Source organism: Oncorhynchus mykiss, chromosome 26 (genome assembly GCF_057628025.1).
Source record: "Oncorhynchus mykiss isolate SJ-2025 chromosome 26, ASM5762802v1, whole genome shotgun sequence".
Lineage (NCBI taxonomy): Eukaryota > Metazoa > Chordata > Actinopteri > Salmoniformes > Salmonidae > Oncorhynchus > Oncorhynchus mykiss.
The window spans coordinates 35,058,295-35,073,248 of NC_143047.1; the positions used below are offsets into that span (position 1 = coordinate 35,058,295).

Here is a 14,954-nt window from a genome sequence, read left to right on the forward strand (position 1 = left end):
AAACTACATTTCCCAGCATTCACTTGAACACTGTTCCAAGCTTTTCCAACGAATCAGAAAGCGTACTTTTATCACATTATTTTTTTTTCATCAGTTGATGGGAACACGGCTAGCTAGCCTGCTGGCTAAATAAGCTTACTTTTTACTACAAGTTCGTGTTAGATGTTTATGACAATCAATATTTTATTTTAAGCAAGTCTGAGTCTTACTGACTTCAGGAACCTCGCGGCTAACGAAAATGCAAGTCTTTCATTCAATATTTGCACTAGCTAACTAACGTTAGGTAGCTGTTGTAAATTGTCTCATATTGGTTTACGGACTCATATTCATAGTTCATATTTTACGCTTCATACTCTACGATAACTTCAGCTAGTTATCTTGTGTGTCAGTCTAAATCCATCCATTTGGAATCACGGCTAATGTTAACTATCTAACTAGTCAGTTAGCCTGACAGCTGGCTAGCTATTGAACAGGTTGCAAGTCCTCCATCATCACATCTGCCAGGCGGACTCAACCAGCATGGATTACCAGAACACAGCAAATGCAGTTGGGGACTGTCTTTTGAGCTACACCAAGGACGAGTCTGGGTGGAAAGTCTGCAAGAAATCGGTGCGTAATGTTCTAGGTAGCAATATTCATATTTTATAATTACAGGTGACGTGCCTTTCCGTGCACCGTGTTAACAGCTCCATTTTGCTGTGTCATTGTATATAACGTAGACAGTAGCTAGGTAAATGCAGTCAGTGGGTTGACAACAGCAACCAATGTTTTGTTTCTGATAAATGGATGTCGGTCCATTTGTAGAATGACGTCATCGTGTCCTGGCGGCCATCGACTGAGTTCCCTGGGAATGTGTAAGTATGAGCTGTTCTCCTTATCTAGGCCAAAACATTCATTTCTAAATGTTGTACAGAAGCAAGTTAGACAAGCTAAATGTCCTTTTCACTATCTTATCTCCGGAGAGTATTTAACGTTACTGTTTTAACAGCGGTAACCTTGACAGGAACTAGCTATCTCCAACTGAACTGACAGCATCAGTTACTGAAACTGTTGGATTTAAGTTTTTACTGAGGTCATCTTCAGCTGTTTATCATAACGGTCTAAAGAGGGCTACTTTCCCCTCCTCGACCAGTTTCCTTCAGCTGCATTGATATGAAAAAACTGAGAAAGAAATATCCACCATCTTGCTTTCACTGTTGCTGTTTTCAGTTCAGTGCAGATGAAGGGAGGGAGAGAACATGGAGATGAAGCCACGTTAGACTATTAATTAAGAAAGCACCAATAACAGGCTGGCTTCCCAGACCCAGATTAAGCATAGTCCTGGATTAAAAAGCATTCTTAATGGAAAATCTCCATTGACAACACTTTTTAGATTAGGGCTAATCGGTCTCTCAGAAACCGTCCCCCAGGAAGACCTATCTCTACATGTTATGTTTGATGTGTATTAGGGTTAGTGTTCTGTCGATCTCTATGTAACAGTATAGACTTTACGTCCGTCCCCTCGCCCCGACCTGGGCGCGAACCTGGGACGCTCTGCACACGTCAACAGTCACCCTCGAAGCATCGTTACCCATCGCTCCACAAAAGCCGCCGCACTTGCAGAGCAAGGGTAACCACTACTTCAAGGTCTCAGAGCAAGTGACGTCACCGATTGAAACGCCACTAGCGCGCACCACCGCTAACTAGCTAGCCATTTCACATGGGCTACATGTTATGTTTGATGTGTATTAGGGTTAGTGTTCTGTATATCTCTACATGTGTTGTGTCTGACAGGTACAGTGCATTCAGAAAGTATTCAGACCCCTTCACTTGTTCTACTTTGTTACGTTAGCCTTATTCAAAAATGGATTTCATTTAGTTTTTTCCTCATCAGTCAACACACAATCCCCCATAATGACAAAGCAAAAACAGGATTTTAAATTCTTGCAAATGTATTCAAAATATAAAAAAAATGATATCACATTTACATAAGTATTCAGACCCTTTACTCAGTACTTTGAAGCACCTTTGGCAGCGATTACAGTCTTGAGTCTTCTTGGGTATGACGCTACCAGCTTAGCACACCTGTATTTGGGGAGTTTCTCCCATTCTTCTCTACAGATCCTCTCAAGCTCTGTCGGGTTGGATGGGTAGCGTTGCTGAACAGCTATTTTCAGGTCTCTCCAGAGATGTTTAGATCGGGTTCAAGTCTGGGCTCTGGCTTAGCTACTCAAGGTCATTCAGAGACTTGTCTCGAATACACTCTTACATTGTCTTGGCTGTGTGTTTAGGGTCAATGTCCTGTTGGAACCTGAACCTTTGCCCCAGTCTGAGGTCCTGAGTGCTCTGGGGCAGGTTTTCATCAAGGATTTAAAATATATATATATATATAATATTTCACCTTTATTTAACCAGGTAAGCTAGTTGAGAACAAGTTCTCATTTGCAACTGCGACCTGGCCAAGATAAAGCAAAGCAGTTCGACACATACAACAACACAGAGTTACACATGGAATAAACAAACATACAGTCAATAATACAGTAGAAAAAGTCTATATACAGCATGTGCAAATGAGGTAGGATAAGGAAGGTAAGCAAATAAATAGGCCATGGTGATGAAGTAATTAAGTAACACTGGAATGGTAGATGAATGTGCAAGTAGAGATACTGGGGTGCAAAGGAGCAAGATAAATAAATTCCGTATGGGAATGAGTTAGTTGAATGGGCTATTTACAGATGGGCTATGTACAGGTGCAGTGATCTGTGAGCTGCTCTGACAGCTGGTGCTTAAAGCTAGTGAGGGAGATATGAGTCTCCAGCTTCAGTGATTTTTGCAGTTCCTTCCAGTCATTGGCAGCAGAGAATTGGAAGGAACGGCGGCCAAAGGAAGAATTGGCTTTGGGGTTGACCAGTGAAATATACCTGCTGGAGCGCTTGCTACGGGTGGGTGCTGCTATGGTGACCAGTGAGCTAAGAGAAGGCGGGGCTTTACCTAGCAAAGACTTGTAGATGACCTGGAGCCAGTGGGTTTGGTCGACGAGTGTGAAGCGAGGGCCAGCCAACGAGAGCGTACAGGTCGCAGTGGTGGGTGGTATATAGGGCTTTGGTGACAAAACGGATGGCACTGTGATAGACTGCATCCAATTTGCTGAGTAGAGTGTTGGAGGCTATTTTGAAAATTACATCACCGAAGTCGAGGATCGGTAGGATGGTCAGTTTTACGAGGGTATGTTTGGCAGCATGAGTGAAGGATGCTTTGTTGTGAAATAGGAAGCCGATTCTCGATCTAATTTTGGATTGGAGATGCTTAATGTGAGTCTGGAAGGAGAGTTTACAGTCTAACCAGACACCTAGGTATTTGTAGTTGTCCAAAAGTCAGAACTGCCCAGAGCAATGATCTCTGTACTTTGGGGTTCTCTGTACTTTATTCCGTTAATTTTACTCTCAATCCTGACTAGTCTCCCAGTCCCTGCTGCTGAAAAACATCACCACTGCATGATGCTGCCACCACCTTGCTTCACCGTAGGGATGGTATTGGCCAGGTGATGAGCTCTGCCTGGTTTCCACCAGATGTAACGCTTGGCATTCAGTCCAAAGAGTTCAATCTTGGTTTCATCAGACCAGAAAATCTTGTTTCTCATGGTCTGAGAGTCCTTTAGGTACCTTTTGGCAAACTCCAAGCGGGCTGTCATGTGCCTTTTTCTGAGGACTGGCTTCATTCTGACCACTCTATCATGAAGGCCTGATTTGTGGTGCTGCAGAGATGGTTGTCCTTCTGGAAAGTTATCCCATCTTGTGACCATCGGGTTTTTGGTCACCTCCCTGACCAAGGCCCTTCTCCCTCGATTGCTCAGTTTGGCCGGGTGGCCAGCTCTAGGAAGAGTCTTGGTGGTTCCAAACTTCATCCATTTAAGAATGGGGGGGGGGGGTCACTGTGTTCTTGGGGACCTTCAATGCTGCAGAAATGTTTTGTTAACCTTCCCCAGATCTGTGCCTCTACACAATCCTGTCTCAGAGCTCTACGGACAATTCCTTCCACCTCATGGCTTGGTTTTTGCTCAAACATGAACTGTCAAATTATATGTACAGGTGTGTGCCTTTCCAAGTCATGTCCAATCAATCATTTTTCTACTGTATTATTGACTGTATGTTTGTTTTACTCCATGTGTAACTCTGTGTTGTTGTATGAGTCGAACTGCTTTGCTTTATCTTGGCCAGGTCGCAATTGTAAATGAGAACTTGTTCTCAACTTGTCTACCTGGTTAAATAAAAGGTGAAATAAAATTAAATAAATAAATAAAATTGAATTTACCACAGGTGGACTCCAATCAAGTTGTAGAAACATCTCAAGGATGATCAGTGGAAACAGGATGCACCTGAGCTCAATTTCGAGTCTCATAGCAAAGGGTCTGAATAGTTATGTAAATAAGGTATTTTCATTTATTTTATACACTTGCAAAAAATTCTAAACCTGTTTTTGCTTTGTCATTATGGGGTATTGTGTGTAGATTGGTGACACCATTTTTTTATTTAATCAATTTTAGGTCTGAATACTGGGTTAGTGGTGCTCTGTCTCTCTACATGTGTTGTGTCTGACAGATATAAGGGGGAGTCGGTGGTGAAGGGAAGCCCAGAGAAGGTATGGGAGTGTCTGAAGCCTGTGCCAAATGGACTGCGGGTGAAATGGGACAACAATGTCAAGAAGTTTGAGCTGGTAGAGCAAGTCACTGAGGTAGGCTGAGTTTCAAACCAATGGACCAGACTGTAGTCACAGTCAGTCACAATTCTGTTGTTTTGTCCCCATCGTCATCATCTATGTTCTGAGTTTTCTTTAGAGAGTTGTCACTGATCATTTGATTCCATTGATTCTTTATCATTCCTCACTCACCCACAAACAAATCACAGCTGAATAAATACTCTGTCCTCCATTCTTGCTGTATAGTTCTGTCTACTCCCCCAACTTTGTTGATAAGCCTTAGGATTTTATGGAAGTGAGTTTTACCTGATCTCTATGGGACTTCCTGGTTACGTGACGGTTAAATAAGTTATCCAAGCAACCAAAGTGTGTCATCCAGTTTGTTCATGGTTTTGATACAGGTTTCCTAAAGGGCACCTGCCAGCGATCGCCACACCCACAACACCAATGCAGCACTCCTACCCTTTGTTCTCTATTCCATTAGTCATGTAAATATTTATTTGCTTTGGGACAAACACAAGTACAGGGACATGCTCAGTAGGAAAACATAGATAAATGCTATGGATAGAACTGATGCCATACCTTATTCTGCAGATCAGAGGGGTACTTTTGTTGTGTCCTGTTGAACGAGGCCCAGCGTTTATCTTGTGGAACGTTGCAGATAGAAATGTCAGGGATAGAACTGACGTGATGCCTTATTCTGCTTATCAAAGGTGTTTGTTTCATTCTACTTTGTATATTTCTATATGAACATTCCATAACGCCTGCTGAGCGAGGCCCAGTGTTTACCTGCCTAGTCTCTCCCCCCTCACACAGAACGTCACTGTCTGCAGAACAGTCACTCCATCAGCAGCCATGGGCATCATAGCTCCCAGAGACTTTGTCGACGTTATTCTAGTGAAGCAATATGAAGATGGCACCATTACATCCAATGGTGCGTAACGCCTCAATATATCTCTCTTCCTTCTTTCATCTTTTCTCTCTCTCTTCGCTTTATGATAAATAGGACTTCTAACAACAAGAAACAGTAGATCTTTAGTGAACAATAGATCTAGAACAGTAGATCTAGAACAAACAGTAGTTCTAGAGCGAAGGGTAGCAGTAGAATAGTAGATCTAGAGCGAACGGTAGTTCTAGAGCGAACGGTAGCAGTAGAATGGTAGTTCTAGAGCGAACGCTATCAGTAGAATAGTAGTTCTATAGCGAACGGTAGTTTTAAAGCGAACGGTAGCAGTAGAACAGTAGTTCTAGAGCGAACGGTAGTTATAGAGCGAACGGTAGCTGTAGAACGGTAGATCTAGAGCGGACGGTAGATCTAGAGCGGACGGTAGATCTAGAGCGGACGGTAGATCTAGGGCGGACGGTAGATCTAGGGCGGACGGTAGGACGGTAGATCTAGAGAGGACGGTAGATCTAGGGCGGACGGTAGATCTAGGGCGGACGGTAGATCTAGAGAGAACGGTAGATCTAGAGCCGATGGTAGCTGTAGAACGGTAGATCTAGAGCGGATGGTAGCTGTAGAACGGTAGATCCAGAGCGGACGGTAGATCCAGAGCGGACGGTAGATCCAGAGCAGACGGTAGATCCAGGGCGGACGGTAGATCCAGGGCGGACGGTAGATCTAGGGCGGACGGTAGATCTAGAGAGAACGGTAGATCTAAAGCCGACGGTAGCTGTAGAACGGTAGATCTAGAGCGGACGGTAGCTGTAGAACGGTAGATCCAGAGCGGACGGTAGATCCAGAGCGGACGGTAGATCCAGAGCGGACGGTAGTTCTAGAGCTTTATGATAAAATAACATTTTGGAACATTTCTCTATCAATATATTGTTTAACTAAATTCCTCTACTGACTCAATTCACGTTTCTATTGGTGTGTAGCTCTTTTTGTTCTTTATCTGTCCTAGGACTCTCCTTGGAAGACCGCGCAGACCTGTTTATTATTATTTATTTTAGTAAATGTTAGGCTATTTTTATTCAACGTTGAGGCATTTACAGAGGACATAAGAGCACAGACATTAAGAAATATAAAGGAATAAATAGGTATTCTAACAACAACAAAAAACATAATCAATGATATACAAATCAAGCACTGGGATGCACAGACATACCACGCCATCGGCAGTAGGCTGAAATCAGTGGAGTACAAGAGGAACTATCGTCACTTGTCACTAATGCAGTGCTAGTGTGTGGATGATGTAGCCTAATCATCAGCCCTACCCCTCAGAGAGGCTGGCTGGGTGGGGATCTCTGGAACAGACAACTGTCTTATCCACTGCCCCAGACTGAGGCCTAATCATCAGCCCTAACCCTCAGAGAGGCTGGCTGGGTGGGGATCTCTGGAACAGACAACTGTCTTATCCACTGCCCCAGACTGAGGCCTAATCATCAGCCCTAACCCTCAGAGAGGCTGGCTGGGTGGGGATCTCTGGAACAGACAACTGTCTTATCCACTGCCCCAGACTGAGGCCTAATCATCAGCCCTACCCCTCAGAGAGGCTGGCTGGGTGGGGATCTCTGGAACAGACAACTGTCTTATCCACTGCCCCAGACTGAGGCCTAATCATCCATGGCAAAATGTGGGTTGTGTTCAGTAGGCACGAAAAGGAAGAAAACGCTCAAACTGTGATGTATTAGGCCTAGCCTATATGTTCTTGTCCAATAAGAAAGGCTTGGTTATGTATACCGTTGCAAAACGCTTTGCTATGGTGTGCCCAAGATGAGATTTGCATTTTACCTTCACTATCAGTATACTAAGTAACTTTATGTGATTGATTGAATGAAAATAGACTTAATTATATCTACACATATTTGTATCCTCATATGTTCTCTCCCTGTGTTCTGTCCGTTAGCCACCCACGTGAACCACCCCAGCTGCCCTCCCCAGTCAGGGTATGTGAGGGGCTTCAACCACCCCTGTGGCTGCATCTGTGTCCCCATCTCTGGGTGAGTCACACGCTAAGACACACTTCTGTTTCATAATATTGTCGTTGTCTGATAACCTCATCTCCAAAACAAACTTTTCAGGAGATTGAAAGAATGTCCATATTTTCCCGTTAATAAACAGTTATTAAACTTCTAAAGCTATTCTGAATACATTTTATTGGTCGTAGAACCGTACAATGTTCAGAGTACATTTCATTCAAAAATATAAATGAGCAAAAATTGAGTTCCGGTTTTCATCAGACAGCGACTTTACATACAGTACACATGCTTTAGTTTACAAACCCATCTGCAACATTCTGAACATTGTGTTGAGGTCTGTCAGAACCAAGGACATTTTTGTAGAGACAATGGTCCGTCACAGGAGGGCAGTAGAGAGCTAAACTTCAGTGCACTCAGGTAGACTAATTGAGGTATCTATAATGTGCACAGCAACCGGTTTGGTTCTCTCAATAACATTATCTAACATGACCACGTGTCTTGATAGCTATGTAGCTGAAGAAGCACTGTCTAATATTGTTCATACAGTATAGTGTAAATTCAACCTTTCTTTCTTTTTTCCCTTTCCCCCCAGGGAGCCAAACAAAACCCAGCTGTTCAGTTTCTTCCAGACGGACCTGGGGGGCTTCCTGCCTCGCTCCGTGGTCGACTCTTTCTTCCCATCCAGCATGGTGGAGTTCTACAGCAACCTGGCCAAGGCCATCAAGTCCCTCAAGGACCACTGATACACTCATACTATACCTTCCCTTAGCCCTGGTCCCAGATCTGTTTGTGCTGCATAACCAACTCCTGGCACCAGGTGATACTCAGATCTGGGACCAGCATTCAGCGGGACCAAAAAACACAATGATTAGCTATGTGAATGGTTTAGTTTTAAAGAGGCTATATGGAACTTTTCACCTCAGGGGGCTTTTTAACTGAAAGGGACAGATTGATTTGAAAAATCCTTATTTGAGAGCATGGGGCACACCTCCCCAGACCATATCTTTCTAGACTAAAAATAAGGATTGTGTTGTTTCATGAGTAAATAAATATTTTATATCAACCATACAGGCAACACTCAAGCCAAAAATGTAGATAAACAATTAGCAACTCAATTTCTGTACAGCCTCTTTAAAAGAGTGGTCACCTGGCCTTGGCTTGGAGCAAACTGTATCTGAGCTTAAAGGGAGATGATATTGGATGATATGAGGGAAGGAAGTGTGCAGCTTGTTTGTCCCAGCACTAACACAGCTGATTTCAGGTCGTTGAGGTCTTGGTTCATTTGTGTAATAATGGTGTGTTAGTGCTGGAGCAAAAAGCCTGCATCCCTGGTACTGTTGCTCTCTTGGACCAGGTATGGTGGCCACTAGTGTAGTCTTACAAAAAGGTTGAGTGTCTGTTCTAATTTCATTCATTCAACCCTGGAAAAAGATTGAATATGAATTTCTCATAGAGGTTGATGTGCAATTTTCTTGAGTTGAAGCGATTGAAATGGAATTGACCTTAGCCCTGATGTTAAAGTTGCAATTTGTAAGTTATTTTTCCCTCAAGAACAAGAACAAGAAGAAAGAGTACCAAAAACAATAATCATGAACCCACCCCCAAAAAACACGTTACATTATTGGACATAATGTAGTTCCTGTTCTTCTTGGTTTGTTTTTTTTCTTCATGTGGGTACACTAACAAACACCCTGCCTCTTAGTCCTCGAACCGGAAATCCAACTTACAGACCACACCTTTAAGCACTCTGGGCCGCACCTTTAAGACTAGATCTAGAGAGGTCAATTTTGCCAAACTCTACTTCCAAAACAAATATTCCCTGTACATTTCCTATTTAGTGATGCATTTCCCCCCTTTTTCCCACCACAAAAGAATGAGAATAGATTTGAAATCTATATTTTGTATTTAGTGTCCTAAACACACGGAGGATATGTCCTCCTTCCCTTTTGTACTGTTGCTGTTGAATACAGTCCATTCTGTTACACTGGCTGCATCCTACCTACAGTACCATGCATGTTGCATGGACCTTACAGGAACCCCAGAATGGAATCGGATTCCATTGGGATGAGTCATACCTCATTTTTGGTTGTCCTTTGTATACGGTAGTACTGTACTTGAAATGTTCTGGTTTAACCTGTCTCCACAGCCCTTTAACCAATACCTAAAGATGGAATCCGCAGTAGGGGGAAATGGTGCCACTGGCTGCCCCACCAGCATTGTTATTGTTGTTGCTGAGCTGAGGAGTGTCGTGCAGCATGGTTATGAAATGCAGTACATATTGTGTTCTTCTATCGTGCAGTGCGATGATGTCAACGTGTTTGTTGTTTGCAGTAACTGGAAAGCATTATGAACATGGTTGTTTTACCGTTGAGGATTCCAGCTTTAACCAGTAACCTTTAGAGGGTGTATATACAGCCGGCAGTTGTTCCCCCCCCCCCCCCCCCCTCTAAACTCTATCCTGTTCCTTACCTTAACATCTGCCCGCTTTATAGACACCTAACCTCCAAGAAAGGATTCCTGCCTCAGTTACTTTTCTCTATGTAGATGTGAATACTAAGAACACTGCATTATTCTTAAGCAAAGTTATCTGCAGTATGTATGGGCAAATGGCAATATGAACAGCTTCATCTAATGAAGAATGGACAAAGGGACATCCCCTCAAATAGGAGAGCTTCTGAAGGATTTAGGGTTTTATTCAGTGGGGTACGTGTCCCATAAGTCACTGGTCCAAATTAGTGCACTATATAGGAAGTAGGATGCCATATGGGACAGCTATAGATTCCAACATATTTTGAAGCGCAGCAGCATAGGACTGCCATATGGCATCAGTTGTGACTAGTGTGTCATTTTACACTGTAAAGAAATGTATTACCAGCATAGAATTGAGAAAACCACTGTCTTTGTTATGGCACAAGAGGGCATGGTCATCTGTCTAGGCCAGGGTGCGTCTCCGTAGCTTTTAAAAAAATCATCAGTGAAGGGAAACAATGAGAGCAAGCATGAATAGTAGTGAGATATATCCCTAGTTGGTTGAGGAAGCCTCTTCAGAGTTTTGAGATACAGCCCTATTAGGGGGAGTGGAAGCCTTCTCAGAGTATAGCCCTAGAAGGTGTCTTTACAGTGATGTACAGTCAACCATCTGCATGCCTGCTGAGTCCTCTACATGTATGATGATAAGCCATCATACTAATGATGTTTTAGATCAATCTTTTTAGAAGCTTTGTGGTTAAGTTTCCTTTTGAAATGAAAACACACTACTTAACGTCCTTTTCTTATCCCGAGTGGATAATAACCTTAACTGACGAACCTTTACAAGTGCATTGCATTCCACCTCATCCACAACCAAGTCCTATATGCTTGCTTTTTTAAAATCATTGTTTGCCTTTTGTTGGTGTAATACTATGAAGGCATTGTTTGATGTGTGTTATTGTACTGTAAGTGGAGCCTGAAGATCATACCTACCTACAGTGTATTGCTGTTTTAATGTCAGAGAACACATTGTCTACTGGTGGCTTGTTTTTAAAATGTACTCCATCATGCGTTTTGGGACAGATGTGTATGTTTTGAATGCCGTTTGTTGTCCTCAGCTCCTGATTGGAAAGCACAGCTGCTATGGAAAATAGCTGCTATTGAAATATACTATGAGTTCAGTTGTCAATAAAAGCAACACAGGAAAATAACATGTTTTTTTAGGTCAGGATTAGGGTTATGAATTCTGGTAATTTTTCAAAAATGTTCCAAATTTTCCTGAAATCCCAGTTGGCAGATTCCTGGAATCAGTAGGAAACCCTCCAAACAGGATTCCTGGAATCAGTAGGGAATACGCAGGGAATCTGGAAACCCTCCAAACAGGATTCCTGGAATCAGTAGGGAATATGCAGGGAATCTGGAAATCCTCCAAACAGGATTCCTGGAATCAGTAGGGAATATGCAGGGAATCTGGAAATCCTCCAAATAGGATTTCTGGGAAATTGGGGAGAGCTACCACAATTTTGCGACCCTAATCCTGACCTGCACTCTACTGTACCGTAGGACTGTACTGTATGTTCCACCCAGCAGGTTTTGTGTTTCACCAGCATCTGCATTAAAAACTACTGAACGTTCCAATGTTGTCCTCCTTTCTTGTTGTATTATATTACCATCACCACAGGTGGGAATGGCTAAACCCACTACACAAATTCACCGGCTGTTTTTCAAACACCGGAGAAGAGAAATGAAGGATTACAATGATGGATGAATAATGGTTACTCAACTATCCCAGAAGTTCCCAAAACCAGAAGGGAATAAGCAGGGAATGCAGAATCCTCCAACCAGGATTTCTGGGAATTTTGGGAAAATAAAAGGAGTTTTGCCTACAACTTGCATAGTCTCATTAACTGAGTGGTAAATGCATCTGTTTGTTCCATATGAAGTCAAATAACTACGTAGGTTTTAAAACATTAATGGTTATTGGCACAACAGTCTTGTGAATAAACTTTTGAAACATACAGATTGGGTTAAATTATTTTATTAGTATAATGTATATTGTGATAAATCTTTAGTACCGATACACAGAGTTTTAAATATCGATATTCTAATAGATTTTGGTACAAAATGTTCACACCCTGTGTTTTCCTTAATATCAAACTAGGAGAGAAAACAAGGTGAAAATTTGCTCCGGTTTAGTTATATCTTTGGTTTCACCCATAGGGAGAATCTCAATTAGATATTCCTCACGTCCTCTCACCTGGCCTCCTCAAAACCAATTGGAGAAGGTCAGCGGCGCGGGACCTCTGGCTTTCTCATCCAATGGGTGTGGAGAAGGAAAGAGGACGCGAGCACTATGCAATTGAGATTCTCCCATTGTCATCTAATAAACAAACTAAGGACTATTAAATCCGTAGCTCTGAAGATCCACTTTATTGTGCGATAGACAATTAAAGGCAATGTTCCCGCGGTCGCGGAGACTGCATTCATGGTAAACGGAAATTAACTTGACTTTTTGATGTTGATCTTCCGCGATATGGATTGAATCCAACTCACAGTCTTTGGTCTAAACAATGATTCCAACATCAAGCACAATACTACAATACTACAATACTACAATTCCATGAAAAATTCAAATCCCATTTTAAATATTTTGTATCAGTATAATACTCTTTTGGACTACATTACAGTATTGTACACTATTTCTAACAGTCAAAAACAATGGAATGTCTCTCCCTTCCTTCATGTAAATACTGTATGTCTGTGCAAATCTCAAACTCACTGTGGTCCCTGGTCTAGAAGTTCTGGGTGTAGGAAGGCAGTCAGAGCAAAGCACCTGTAAATTCACCTCTTTCTACAGTAACAGTCCCTGATTGTCATTGCAATATGATTTGATATAGAATATAGATGTTATATTCATAACTACAGTATGTTAACAGTGCTCATATGAAATGGTATGGTGGCTTGTGGTTGATTTGTGTTCTAGTTGGCCCTGTTTATACCTGGTGCTAACTCTGATCTCGGGCTCTATTCAATCCGTAGCACTGAAGACCTGCACTTCAGCGTAATTGAAATATAAAAGCAATGTTCCTGTGTTCGCGGAGACTGCATTCACGGTAAATCCATGTGTAGGCTCAATCGGAAATTACCTTTCATTTTCAATCACCCTATAACGCTAAACTTCAGCGATACGGATTGAATCGAGGCCGTTGTCTACATTCTGATAGCGGCCACATTTTTGCCGTTGCATCTACATATTGTATTAAAATGTGTCTCTTATCCATCCACTGTTTCCGCATTGTGACCAAGATTTACTGGTTCCTCCCTGTATGCAAATTATTCGACAGATATTCTTTCAAAATAATATGTATTTTCTTTATTTAAAGACACATATTGATGCCATAAGACGATGGCGCCACCTGTCAATGATTTTAGAGGGATAATGATGATTTAAATGGTTTCCCTGTCCACATCCGTCTACACTTGGAAGATATCCAGACAACATGTGTGCCTGACTACCTCCAGTGGTGATCAGGAAGATCTGATCACAATCCAATCACAATAGATATTTTAATTGCGGACACCTGTCAATAAATGTGGCCACAATCAATATGTGGCCGAATCTTGAGAATCAATATCTCCGTTTATAGCTGGTGCTAACATGAGTCCTTTGTCTTGATCTTGTCCACATTCTGATTGTGCCCACATTTTTAAAGAAGTGTAATTGTGATCAGATCTTTCTGACTACCTCTGTAGGTAGTCAGGGACCTATTGTATCTGGACATCAGTTAAGTATAAACAGTGTAAACTGACCTGAAATCAGTGTCTAGGGGTAACTCCTCAGTATCCTCCTCCTTCCTCCTCCTGTTAACTACAGTGAGATGTCCCTCAGGCAGACCCCTCTGCCTCATCCTCCTTCCTCCTCCGGATGACTAGAGTGATGTGACCCTCAGGCAGAGCCTTGACGATGTTCCAGGCCTCGAAGCGGCTCAGCTCCTGTAGGGAGGTGCTCTGGACCTGCAGCAGCTCATCACCAGACTGCAACCCGCTCTGCTCCGCAGCACCACCTATTTGGGGAGCAGGAGAACACACGGTCACACATTGGTCTGTCGTGATGTTTCCCCTAGGTGCAGATCTGGTATCAGCTTTCGCCTCCCCCAACGTATAAAAGTTCAAGCCTATAAAACTGTGCTTCTCTGCGTTGTTTGCATGGTTTCCTACTTTCCGTGACATCACACCTCTTCTAACAATAAAATACATTGTTAAAAGTGTTAAGAAAAGGTCCTGTGTGGCTCAGCTGGTAGAGTATGGCACTTGTAACGTCAAGATCGTTGGTTTGATTTCTGCTGGGGTCACCCTTACTAGAAATGTATGCACACACTACTGTAAGTCACTTGGATAACAGTGTCTGCTAAATGGCACCTAAAGTTCACCCAAATTACAAAATGATATATTGATTTCCTTACCTTGTTAGAGTTTAGGGACATAGTAAGGCAGCAATCCGTGCTTTGGTTTTCTTTTTCTCCATGGATAGTACTGTACCTTTAAATATCCTGTTGATGACCAGAGGCCTGTCTCCATGGATAGTACTGTACCTTTAAACATCCTGTTGATGACCAGAGGCCTGTCTCCATGGATAGTACTGTACCTTTAAAGATCCTGTTGATGACCAGAGGCCTGTCTCCATGGATAGTACTGTACCTTTAAATATCCTGTTGATGACCAGAGGCCTGTCTCCATGGATAGTACTGTACCTTTAAATATCCTGTTGATGACCAGAGGCCTGTCTTCATGGATAGTACTGTACCTTTAAAGATCCTGTTGATGACCAGAGGCCTGTCTCCATGGATAGTACTGTACCTTTAAATATCCTGTTGATGACCAGAGGCCTG

The 14,954-nt window shown here is 42.5% G+C and overlaps 2 protein-coding genes across 8 annotated transcripts in view; one reads left to right on the forward strand and one right to left on the reverse strand.

The window, feature by feature from the left end:
• LOC110506886 (stAR-related lipid transfer protein 5) lies at positions 1-11,700 on the forward strand. Of its 3 annotated transcripts, none has more exons than XM_090222850.1 (7): positions 63-609; positions 805-854; positions 4,296-4,408; positions 4,578-4,710; positions 5,491-5,608; positions 7,524-7,617; positions 8,189-11,700. In XM_090222850.1, the coding sequence occupies exons 5-7, from the start codon at positions 5,530-5,532 to the stop codon at positions 8,337-8,339; spliced, it is 324 nt and encodes a 107-aa protein (XP_090078976.1). In that variant the 5' UTR covers positions 63-609; positions 805-854; positions 4,296-4,408; positions 4,578-4,710; positions 5,491-5,529; the 3' UTR covers positions 8,340-11,700. The 3 variants fall into 3 exon arrangements, with proteins under 3 accessions (XP_090078973.1, XP_090078976.1, XP_090078974.1); XM_090222848.1 differs by lacking the exon at positions 4,296-4,408 and having other exon boundaries at positions 74-244; positions 443-609; XM_090222847.1 differs by lacking the exon at positions 4,296-4,408 and having other exon boundaries at positions 1-609.
• A 387-nt stretch (positions 11,701-12,087) lies between these two features.
• The window catches only part of LOC110526988 (pro-interleukin-16), a 56,538-nt gene continuing 53,671 nt past the window's right edge, over positions 12,088-14,954 (reverse strand). For all 5 annotated transcript variants that reach the window (XM_090222845.1, XM_090222846.1, XM_090222842.1 and 2 more), the window contains one exon: positions 12,088-14,129. In XM_090222845.1, coding sequence (XP_090078971.1) covers positions 13,951-14,129 — 179 coding nt within the window. In that variant the 3' untranslated portion in view covers positions 12,088-13,950. The remainder of the gene's footprint in view (positions 14,130-14,954) is intronic.